Source organism: Lutjanus erythropterus, chromosome 11, assembly GCF_056507025.1.
Source record: "Lutjanus erythropterus isolate fLutEry1 chromosome 11, fLutEry1.hap2, whole genome shotgun sequence".
Taxonomy (NCBI): Eukaryota; Metazoa; Chordata; class Actinopteri; order Lutjaniformes; family Lutjanidae; genus Lutjanus; species Lutjanus erythropterus.
Window position 1 is genome coordinate 3,713,506 of NC_139327.1, and position 12,310 is coordinate 3,725,815.

A 12,310-nucleotide genomic window follows, 5' to 3' on the forward strand; every position below is an offset into this window, starting at 1 on the left:
ACTAACAAAACTACAGTTTGGAGCCATAACAGGAAAGGAATGATTTTTTATTTTCCTTCACCATTGCTTCTTTACTTTAGTTTGATGCTTCAGGTAAGGTTAGGCTTCACTGTCACCACACTACCACCAGTGTTTTACAACAGCCAATCACAGCACATGAGGGTTTTGCAGCAGCCAATCACAGCACAGGGGAATTTCGCAAAAGCCAATAGATGGCAGTATGAGTCTGTTCTATGTAATTAAAGGCCTGGTTTTGTTTTGTTCTGTGTGGTTACACAGACCAACAATTCTGCAGGTTATTGATACAGATGTGGTTAATGTAACCTCTTGTATACAGCATGTATTTACTTTTTTAAAGTTGTATCACGTCTATATGTAGTGTTGGGAAGAAATTAACTAAATCTAATCAAACTAGTAGTAGTTAAACCACATTTTCTCAGTAGCTTCAGTCACAGTTCAACCACATTCATATTTGCACAGTGATTCAAGTAGAACAAACATGAACATATTTATTGATTTATTGTTTCTCGCTGCCCCCTCAGTCCGTATATACTGAGCCTCCCTCACATCTGTTCTGTCTTCTCCCATCACCCTCAGGGATTCGATGGAGATACGCTCCTCCATTTGCCCCCTTGATATAGTGCCCTCTAGATTACTTTAGGAAGCCATTAATATTATCGGACCAGCTCTGCTTTCCAATATGAACCTGTTCCTCTCTTGCCATGTTCTTGAACCCTTCAAAATAGCCTCTGTTCAAGCCCATCTAAAAAAAAAACGCACCATACCATCACACTACAGACCCATCTCTAAGCTTTCTTTTGCATCCAAGATTCTAGAAAAGTTGGTTTTTAAGAAAACTCTGGACGTGGATGAAGGAAACTGTGTCTTTGATAAAGATCAATCTTTTGTCAGAAACACGGCACAGAGATGGCTTTTCTAAGGGTAACAAATGACATTTTAATGCAGCTAGAAAGCAGTGATTCTTTCAGATTTGGCTGCAGTTCGTCTCTATCTGTGTCTGTCTGGATGTGTCTCCTCTCAGTCCTCTTTTTGGGAGGTGTTTTTTTTTATAATCTTTATTATAAATGTTATACATAACAGCAGTGGTATGGGAGATCATTGCATAGGATCAAAGAACAAGGATCAACAAAAAGAGAAGTAGACAGGCTCTTCTCAGTCCTGCTGCCAGTCTGCACTCTGCTGATGACAAGGTTTCCTCTTGCGCTCCTCTTGCAGGGGTCCCTCTGTGGTCAATCCTTGGACCATTTTTATTGTCTTTATATATGCTCCCCTTAGGTCAGTGATTCCCAAACTTTTTCTGGCATGGCCCCCTTTTGGAAGACAACAAAAATGCAAGCCACCCCATCCAAAAATTCTGAATCAGTCATTAACAATAATTGAAGAGGGAACTGAATTAAGAAGGAATTTTAGCAACAGTCTCCACTAACATCCTCCAACACCTCGGTTCATTGGCCACCTCTTGAAAATGTTTTGCCTAAAACCTCGGGGTCACCTTTCACCACCAGATGATATGTGAAAAACATGTCAAGAGTTATTTAGTCCTGCTGTTTTCACCTGAAGAATACTGCCCAGATACGCCCTTCGCTATCCTTCCAGCAGTTGGAAATGGTTGCACATGCCTTTGTATGCTCCCATTTAGACTACTTCCTGTCTGAGCCAAGACTCCATTAACCAGCTGCAGTTAGTCCAAACCTCTGCAGTAAGACTCTGAGACCTCCTATTGTTCCCACGTCACCCTGGTTCTGATGTCACTTCACTGACTTCCAGTTAAATTTAGGATTCATTTCAAGATTCTCCTCCTTGTCTATAAGGAATTGAATAATTGTGCTCAAGAGTATATCAGTGAACTAATGATGCTGTACACCTCTGCTCAGCCCCTCAGGTCCTCTGAACAAGGCCTGCTAACTTGTTTTTCATTCAAGACTGTGGAAGTCTTCCACTGGGAGTCAGATCAGCAAACTCTACTGGGTGTTTGAAGCCAAGTGTTTCTATGGTTAAATCCTGTACAGTACTTTGATGTGCATTTTCTATTTCCTTTTGCTTTTAGTGTTTGTATTGTACTATGTCTTTTGCTCTATCCTTTGCTAAGCACTCTGTAACCTAGGATTTTAAAGGTGCTATATATATATATAAAATTTTACCAACTCAATCTGTGTGCAAAAACTGGAGGTAACCATAGCAATGGTGCTTTTGCTTTGCAGTACATTACCAGTGAACACAAACCATCAAACTATGGGTTAATGCTTACTGAAGACAAAAAAACACAGCTTCTACTTTTGCCTGTGACAGGTGGACATATTATATAAGATAATATGTTATAAGATGATGCATTCAGAGGTGTCCTCATGATCAAAAATAACACTCAACTGCTTGTTCTTCTATTATTTTCACACTGCTCATCTGTGTAAAAGCAGCTGTACAGTAAAGGCACAGCTGTACATGCTGGCCATTTATTTATTTGTTCAACTGTCCTGCAGGTGGGTGTGACATACAGATTTGCATGTGTGAGTCTGGAGTGTGTCTACATTTTTTTTTTGACTCATGGCAGCAGTTGTGAAGTGATGGCAGGTCTTCTCAGTGGTGGCTGCTGGACAGGTAAATGTCCTGGTGATGTGTGTTTGTTATTGTGCAGTGTCCTGACTGATAAAGGCTATGGCAAACAAGGGAGACCCCAAAGAAATGCTTAAATGAACTGATTTATTTACAAATACACTGCCGAAAGTGGCAAAAGTTCAACCAGTTTTTACAAAAATTCATACATCGGCTGAGTCATGACCCGATTTCAAGCAAAACCATTTTTATACGGATCCATGCTGTCAATTATGAGATATAAACTTTTCACATTTGAGGCGCCCCTTAGAGGTGAAACCCAACGTACTTGAATACATTAGCTTAGTAAACAGTTGTCTCACACGTCTCGATTTTCATGTTGAGGTTGCAAAAATAGGATTTCAATAAAATTAAGAAAAAGTCCTAAAAGTTGACATTTTTAAAGCTGAAGACTAATGTACTAAAGGAAAGATGCAGATGAACTGAACTGTTAAAATGAGTCTACACCAAGCCATTCTTGAGATAAGTGTAAAAAAGCAAATGTTATTGTTATAGTGTCACCTCCAGGTCAACAAGTGTCATTTTTGTTGAGTGAGTAATGACTGGATGACTTTTCATCTTACAGATTTGGCTGTACAATTTCTTTTAGCAGAGAAAACAATAAATAAATAGATACGTAAATAAATCAAGAATAATCAGAACAGAATCACTTCCCAGTGCTCCCAGTCACCCGAACAACCCTGTAACAGCGGAGAACAGAGAGGAGACGAAGTACAACTTGACAGGCCAGAGGGTGGTCACAACAGCCACCACTCTTTCAGAAGCCTCGTATGATGCAATAGGCCTCCAAGCTGGAGAAGAGGATGTAGAGTAACCACAGTCCAAAGAAGAGCATTGAAGTGAGGATTTTAAGGATCCGCGGGCCCCCCAGCTCACCGCCTACAGACGGCCTCCGGCGTAGCACCAACACTGTTGTGGTGATGCAGGCACAAATGGTGAAGAGTGTGACAGAGAAGGCCAGCGAGCCAGGGTCCACGTGGAAGAAGTCACCTTTGACTTCCCAATACACGGCAGCCACGGTCCAGGCCAGCCCGATGCCCAGGAACACATTAACAGCGTTGCTTCCCGTCACGTTTACAATAGATGCATCTGCATATTGATCCTGAGTGGCTGCAAGTTTACTGGCAAAGGTATCTGGAAAGAAGAATGAAGTTAGAAAATAAGTAGTTCAATACTTTAAGGGGATAGTTTGGATTTTTTGAAGCAGAAGCTTTCAGAATATTTTCACCGTTTTGCCTTGTGATCAGACAGCCTCTACCGACAGGAAACTGCTGTTATATGAGCCAGGTATAATTATCAAACTTTTCCATTACTGTGTGTGCCTTCCAGTTGTGAAAAAAAATAAGCCTCACAAGTAAACTCACTTACCAGGCACAGAAGTCCCCAGTGCGACAAAGATCACCGCAGTGACAGAGTCTCTGAGGCCGATGGTGCAGCCAAAATGGGAAGCGAGGTCTCCGATGATGGCTGTTAAGACACCGATGCCAAAGATTGACACGATGAAGCACGCCCAGCCATTCCAGTACGTGGTGGGTGGGATGCAAGCAAACAGAATCTTCCAGAACACGCACACTATGTGCATGAGACAGTTGATACAGCTCGGCAGTCGTCGCTCCTGTCCCTCCTCCTCGTCTCCATTGCCTGATCCAAAAGAAGAAGACACAGGGTGGGCGAACCAAACAAAGCAACAAAAAACAGTTCATCGTCAACAAACGATGAAGTCACATTTTGGTTAAAGAGTGGTGAACTCTGGTCCAGCTATAGAAAGTCAGAATGCAGTGATTCAGACCAAATTTTGTCCACATGCAATACTGAAAAAAACAGGAAACAAGAAAGCAGAAGCCCCAGAAATGACCTCTTACACAACTATGACTGATCAATATTTTAAATTTCACAGATTCTGCAGAAAATATTTGATTTAAAAAACCAGTCAATACAAGAAGTACACAAAAACACAAACACATCATATCATAGCCACTGACCTGCTCTGACTGTGACTGCTTCAATGAACTGTTCTCTCCATGAGTGAGTGCTCGTCACTGAAACCAGACACAGGTCCTTGTTCTCTGAGCTCTGTTACAACACATGAAATAAGTCGGTAATAAGGAATAACAGACTGCAGTCCATCTAATCTTGGTTTGGCAGCTATCGCAAATTGCTTTTGTCTCTTTTTTACAAAATATATTAGGTACAGGTTTTCTTTCTTCAATATTGTAAAGACCTTTGACAAAGAAAATGGTACATCTTATCTGTGTTTTTTCTTTGTTTTATGAGACTGTTTACAGATATTGATTTATGATGTTGATGTCACTTGTAAAGTTGAAGAAGAAAGAAACTCATCTCGAAAGCTTTATTGTTTTACAGGCTACATGATGCAGACTTGGCATCATGTTTTTTTTTAACACAAATATAAATAATTTAGAGTATTTGCTGTCAGCCCTAAATCAAATATTCAAAAATTAATACCACACCCATAAAACAACAGACTTTACTGTTCAGCTGCAGAATTTGAATTCAGTTTAGAATTCACTGATGCAAACATTTCACACACAGCACACGTGGATACACACATCGCCTCCTCACATCTCCAATCAAGATGCGTACAATGCATGAGGTTATGTGATTATGCAGTAATTTTATAATCAGAACATTATCGTGAGAGTTCAATGAGAGAATGAGATGAGGAAAGTCAAATCAGTCCAACAACACACAGCATGCTGGCAGAAACTAATACTCCATTTGTGGGTCTGATGTAGAAGCGGGTGTAAAGTAATTTGATAAAAAATAAGTCATATTGCAATTGTGCTATATGATATGTTTAGTGAAAGATCAGTTCCCCCCACTAGCTTTCTGATGTTTGACCACCACCTCACTCCTCTCCCGATATTTTCACCTTTAACACAATGAATTGAGGGTTTATTTCAAGCAAAGAACCAGAATTGGCCATTGTTGTGTCAGTGGAAAGACAAGCCAACATGTTCGCAGGGATCTTTCTCAAGAAAGCTTCGGAAACTCCTACTGCTCAGCCTCCTACTGATCAACGCCCTGCTGTTAAGACTCCTGCTGGCCTTGGAAAACCTGGTATTCCCCTTAAATTCCCTTTAAATAACTCTAATATAAGGAAAACATCAGATCCACCAGTGGGCATAACAGGGTAGTTCCCCTGTGAGTAGCTTACCTACTTACTTTTTCTAGAAATAAGTGATCATTAAATAATTATGCTCAAAACATACAAATTAATATGAACAGCTAGTAAAACGAACAAATTGATTTATATAGGAATCAATAATATACATTGATTCCTATGGGTATAAAATAATTTGCAATTGCATTTATAGTAATTAAGTAGCAATTAAGATGATATTTTAAAGAGAATGTGTAAATTTTGGGTTAAGGTACCTTGAAAGTGCTTGAATGTAAATTAAGGCTGTACGAACCCTGTTTCTCCCTGAGTGACTTGTCTTACCTCATCTTTGTTCTGGTCTAATTCACTGCTTGTCAACATAGAGACAGCCACGCGGGAGGAGTGTCCACTGTTGTGTGACAACTTTCCAGTTCTGATCACGTCAACGCATTTGTGCAAGCATTTGTAGAAGAGTCGTCGATCGGCAAACCAAGCCAAGGTCACACACACCGGGAAAAAAAGCAGTGTGATGACAGCCTCCCACACCTGGTGATACGCACAAGCATTTCATGATTTACACACTCAGTTTACCAGGAACACATTCACACACAGTAATCAGAAACACACCTGTATAATCCCAGGTGAGAAGACAGCCAGTATGAGGTAGAGCCAAATGTAGGCGAAAATACTCCAGAAGGCCGTGATAAAAAACACACACAGGTGTTTGATCTTGCGAGACTCTCCATCAGGGATCACCCCGACACACAGACCGATGATCACAAACATATTGAAGGCAGCGCTGCCCACTATGGTCCCTGGGCCGAGCTCCCCTGCATCAAAGTTGTGTCCACACACCTATCAATGTTTAAGGGACAAAAAAGAAAAATGTCACACAGAACAAAATCAAAGACCTTTTCAAAGGCTAAATGGGACTGAATTCAAGACCCATGTATCAACCAAATAACATCAGTATATTACAATAGGCTTTTCTGAATTAAGTTATTCAAATATTAAATATCGTGGGGGGATGTGTATGGCAGGAGTAAGGTGGTAACACAAATAACAGCCAGATTATACAAAAGCTTTCAGGACTCCTTAAAGGCAAGCAACCAACATGTTAAAAATAAATGTGAAAGAGAAGGAGGAATGGTCATATCTGAAGTCGAGTGATATCAGAAGAGATATCAAGGTGAATGGAATTGTTGGAGGTTTTTATTTTTATTTATTTTGGTACTGTCCAAAAATTTTATCCTATTGGCAGGAAATTCATAAATGCTTTGAAAGAGTATTTCAAAGCACTATTCCATTTGATGCTTTGACAATGTATATGGGTCCTATAACAGTGAGTCTTTAGACGAAAGCAAACCCATATCTAATGGTAGTTACAATCAGATGCTCCAACATTAGAGGAGTGGTTAAAATTTATTTATGAAATCTACACAACGGAGAGATTAACCTTTCCTATAGAGGAGAGAGGAGAGGCGAGGTGCAGCTGCTGAAGGGCGGAACTATTTGCATATTCATGAATCTGTCAATTCTACAATTACTATGACGAAAAGGTGCAGAGCTATTTTATATTGTTTAAAACATGACTGGAGTTGGACTTTAACTCATGAAATGCAGATGTTTATACATTTGATAAGAACAGGGTACCCCCAGGATTTTTCAACTTAAATTTAAGACCTTTTTAAGACTTCCAATGAAATTTAAGACCAACCTTGCACCTATTCTGGCATGCATATGAATGAAATAATGCAATATAATGCTGTCAGAATTTTAAAAACAAAAACTTGATTTCATAAACAATACTTAAAACCCTTGGTGGACAGAAAGTACATTTACTTGAGTACTGTACTTGTGTACATTTTTTGAGTATCTGTACTTTACTTGAGTATTTGTTTTTTTGGAACATATGACTTTCACTCCACTACATTTCAAAGACAAATATTGTACTTTTGACTCCACTAAATTTCTAGGAAGGTTGTTGTTACTTTTCGACTAAGCACAGCTTTGAAGTCAGCTGTTGCTGTTTCTTCTTTTCTTTTGTGTGTGTGCGCATGTGCGTGCACACACACACATTACACAAAAGAACCTACAGCCTTCAAAGCTGTTGCAATCTAGAGTTGGGTGATATGCTAAAATTTTCCAAGCGATCATCGTCAGCCCATCCATCGGTGATTGGCGATACCATCGTCCCCCCACCCACCTTCTCCCGACCTCTCGGGTCTCAGCTGGGAGATGTGCGCAAGCAAACTTGACAGAAAATCATGTAAAACTCACCAAAACCATCTTTGTTAGTCTGTCCACTCTTCCAACAATCACCAACTCTGGTTTGGTCAAGAACAGCAGAACTGTGATATCGGTTCCTGCCCCGGGGGAGCTGCTGAATATGCTAAGTGTTTAGTGCTCTCAGTATGCGAGCAAGGTAGTGTGTCCCATGGTTCCAAGCTTGAGACTTTTACGACACAAACGGCATTGAGCTTCCCACTCATTACCTGGTACAGGCTGAAACCAGTCGTATTTAGAGTCATTTAACCATAACAGATTGAAACAACATCTGCCCATGTTTGACTGACACTGACTAGAAGCTGCTGCACCACAAGCAGTGTTGCCAGATCTTGCGAGATAAACAAGTAACCGGGCCTCACACAAATGACTGAATAACTGACTGTAAATGGGACTGTGTTTGCATATGATCCTAACTTTGATACAAATTGATTTTAAGTTCTGAATATTAGGCCTAGATGATAAAACGTTAGCAATATATATCCTCGACAGCAATAAGAAAACAGCTCCATAAAACGTTGGATAATTTGGCGTATAAATACACAACATAGGACCACAGAGCCCCACCTCATCACCAACCTGTAACATCCCTTGACAACGGAGCATGCTGAGAGTGACATGTGAACAGCCAACCATCTAACAGACAGTCCCACGTGTGCTCACTGCCTGGCTCATTGAAACAGCCTATCATATCCCTGGACGCTATAAGTGACAGGTTAACAGCTTTGGGTTGTGGAGCCAGCAAGCGGACAGACTATCCTGTGTTTGAATAACATATCGAAAATATATGTTTGACAACTCATGGTGCTGTATCATGTAAGTAAAAAAGGGAAAAAAATAAGACCTTTCAGAATGAAATTTAAAACTTGTGAATAAAATTCAATACCTTTTCAAGGCCTTAATTTACAATTATTAAATTTAAGACTTTTTCAAGTTTTTAAGATCCTGTGGGTACCCTGAAGAAATGTCAATATTAGCACCATCATTAATGTGTTCCATCACAGCACAGTAATATCATTTTGTTTACCTTATTTTTATTTATTAGTTTTGTAAATGCATTGTTTTTATGAATTGAAAAGGTGTCAGAAGATTTCAGACATGCTTTGAAGGTGTGTGAACAGCACATTTACAGTTTTTGTATGACTGTATATGTTACAAGGATGTAAGGTGCCTCGTTTACCTCAATAACAGCGAGCAGGATCTCAGGGGCAGAGGAACCCAGAGCCATGAGTGTGAGGTTGGCCACAGTCTCATTCCAGATTCTCACTTTTTTCACTGTTGTTTCACCGTCAGGTTGGGTGATGGTCACCTCTCTCTCCTACATGGACAGAAGTTTGTGAAAATGTCAAAGATGCTGTGACCAATGTCACAGAATGATAACATTCAAAATTTAACAAAAACATCACGTACTGTGCGATTTAAAGGATTGTAGTTTTATTAACTTTAATTCAGAGCATTTGATGAGGACAACATGCTACATGTGTGTTTTCATTTTGTAAAGAACTTTTTGGAATTTCTTGTTATGGTTTTTAATTTTACCAAAAACAGAAATCATAAAATTTGGGTGGGGAGCGTTTCTGTTCTGGGAATTGTTCAGAAACTCCCTTAATGCCAATGTACCGCAGAACACCATCAATTACCTGAATGCCCCAGGCCTCTAGTTTGTGGTTATAATATTTCATGAGGCTGTGATTATCCTAGAAGTCACAACAAGTCATTTTATACAGTGAGGTCAAAAAGTGGACTCACTACAATGAAATAGTTACTGTAGCCCACTACAGCCCCTAAAAGAGAGTAATGCTGGCCACAGTGCACTGGAGTTGAAGTTAAAAATGTCAGTCAGTCTTAAAACAAATATATCTGGAGCAGCAGAGTTTTGTATTAAATTAAAGATGGCCACATTTTCTTTCTTAAGAATATGAAGTTCAATACCTGAGAGGTGATGATTTCGATGGATGCCATGAAGCGATCTGCGACGATGGCCACACCCACAAACATGTACATGAGACTGATGAAGTAGACAAATGCCCTCCCTGTCCGCTCCCAAAATGTCAGAGGTGTCGCTGGCAACCACACTGGCAGCACGACACCAGGTTTACACACCGAACTGCCTGAACACGTCCGATTGCCCGGCTTCGTAGTGTTGCCAGAAGACTGCTGGGAGCCGGATGCTCGCTCCACAACCTGGGGCCTTAAGGAGGCACAGGGTTGGGCCAGGATGAAGAGGGAGAGGAGGAGAAAGGCGAGATGGGGAAGGTGAATGGGGAAGGGTGCCATGATGTCCAGAGGTGCCTGGAGGTCACTGGGGAGATGCTGGGTCAGAGGACTCTCCTGGAGGAACAGAGGAAGAGACATTGTTCATTGTACCCAAAGGATGAATGTAATCAATGTAATTAAATTGCTTTGATTACACTGCCATGAGAAAATAGAACAGTTTCATGTGATCAAAAACACCTGTATGATGTAAAATATAAGAACACTGACATGCAGTAACTGCAAAAAGTATTAATTAACATCACACAAAATTGTTTCAGACAGTAAGTAGCCTGTCTCATCTTCAACAAAACTACTGGAGAGATGACATTTATCTACAATAAGCATTTAAAGGGCAACTCCACCACCACTGTTAATCATTTTTTTATAGTTGCTGATGATTAGTTAATGATTAGGTCATGACAAAATGAGACTGAAGGAATGAAGAACTCACCACTAGTTAGCCATTTGTTAATGAGTAAACCCTAATCAAATTCTATAGAATTGCTAATGATTAGTTAATGATTACTTTTAATTACAGAAAAAATTGTGAGGAACAAATGAGGGACAAACTAGGAGTTAACCATTAGTTAATCAATAACCCCTTATTATCTTTAGAGTTGCTAATGACTAGTTAATGAAAAAAAATATGATGTATCACAATTTATTAGGGGACAAAGCGCAAGTAACCATTAAGCAACTAGGAACTACTCAGAAATATGTATCACTTAACTTTAGGGGACACAAAGAGTAAGTTATCATTAGGTAATGATGAAGTAATGAGGGACGACTTAGTAACTACTCATTACCTACTTAGTATCATGTATCACTTTACTTTAGAGGACACAAAAAAATCATTAGTTGATGGACTTGCTAATGATTAGTTCATGATCAGTTCATGAAACAATGAGTGAGGGATGAATGAGGAACTAACTACTAGCCAACCATTATGAATAACCCCTATTTTTTAGGAACTAAAAAAAATGATTACCTTTACGTCCCTTAAAATAAAATGATATTGATCAGTTAATAAATAGTTGAACATTAACTAATGGTTAACAAATAATTAGTTCCTCATTTGCTTCTCACTCATTTTTTCATTAACTCATCATTAACTGATCATTAGCAAATCAAAGAATTTGATTAGGATTTACTAATTAACTAATTGTTAACTAGCATGTTAGTTCCTCATTCATACCTGAGCCGGTAGTGAGCCGTGGGTTTTTCAAAGGCTTTCACTGAAAACAGCTGCTATAAAACCAAATAAAATCAAAGTAGCAGTAGTAGCATCTAATGCTACCAGTTGTTTTGTAAGTGTTCGGATGGTCAAACTGAAAGTCTTTTGACTCGTTCTTACAGCATAGGGGTGGGTGATATGGCAAAAATATCATATCACGATTTTTTTATTAGAAAATCACGATTTCGATTTTATCACGATCTTACATGTATTTATATTATGTATTATGCTATGTATTTAGATTTACATTTACTGTTTTTACTTTACTTTCTACTTTTTTTCAAGCACAAAGGTAAAAGTAAAGGTAGTAATGTCTGCAAAAACCACAAACAGAAGATGTTACTAACTCTTTTAACTGAAACAGTCATCAGAATATTTTGTTAACATGTTAAAATCACAACATTTTTCTTCTGGAGCAGGACAGACCCCCCAGACCCCCAACAGGGGACTGGTTTACCAACATGCCACCTTTTTCTCCTCTTATGAGTTTGCAGGTCTGTATTTAGTAATCAAAAAATACCAACAAGAATACCATTAAAGTACAACAACAGCAATAAAAATGTTGATTTTTCAAAAAAAGGAAACAATAACATGCAAGGTTTTTAAATTGTAATTAAGTAAAAACACTAATACCACAATGTAAAAATACCTAAGTAAAGAATCTGAGTATTTTTTTCATCACAGCAGGTCAGTGATCAGTGTTTCAGTGACTCTCTGTGGATCAGTGAATAGTTTTATTTATGGCGGCCCGTCACATTAAAAACATCAGCACCATGACA

At 39.2% G+C, this 12,310-nt stretch overlaps 1 protein-coding gene across 1 annotated transcript; it reads right to left on the reverse strand.

The window, feature by feature from the left end:
- Positions 1–2,711: 2,711 nt before the first annotated feature.
- Positions 2,712–10,318, reverse strand: LOC146318548 (sodium/calcium exchanger 2-like). The gene is made up of 7 exons (XM_084730585.1): positions 9,974–10,318; positions 9,222–9,359; positions 6,383–6,610; positions 6,065–6,301; positions 4,614–4,704; positions 4,000–4,272; positions 2,712–3,765 (listed from the first exon to the last, which is right to left on the reverse strand). The coding sequence occupies exons 1-7, from the start codon at positions 10,316–10,318 to the stop codon at positions 3,389–3,391; spliced, it is 1,689 nt and encodes a 562-aa protein (XP_084586711.1). The 3' UTR covers positions 2,712–3,388.
- Between the last annotated feature and the right edge of the window lie 1,992 nt (positions 10,319–12,310).

Coding starts and splice junctions, on each gene's coding strand:
- LOC146318548 (XM_084730585.1), bottom strand. CDS start 10,318: ATGGCACCCTTCCCCATTCACCTTCCCCATCTCGCCTTTCTCCTCCTC. Junction 6,611..9,221: donor TCCTGCTCGCTGTTATTGAG/GTAAACGAGGCA, acceptor AAACATTGATAG/GTGTGTGGACACAACTTTGA. Junction 4,273..4,613: donor AGCAGTCACAGTCAGAGCAG/GTCAGTGGCTAT, acceptor CTTTTGGATCAG/GCAATGGAGACGAGGAGGAG.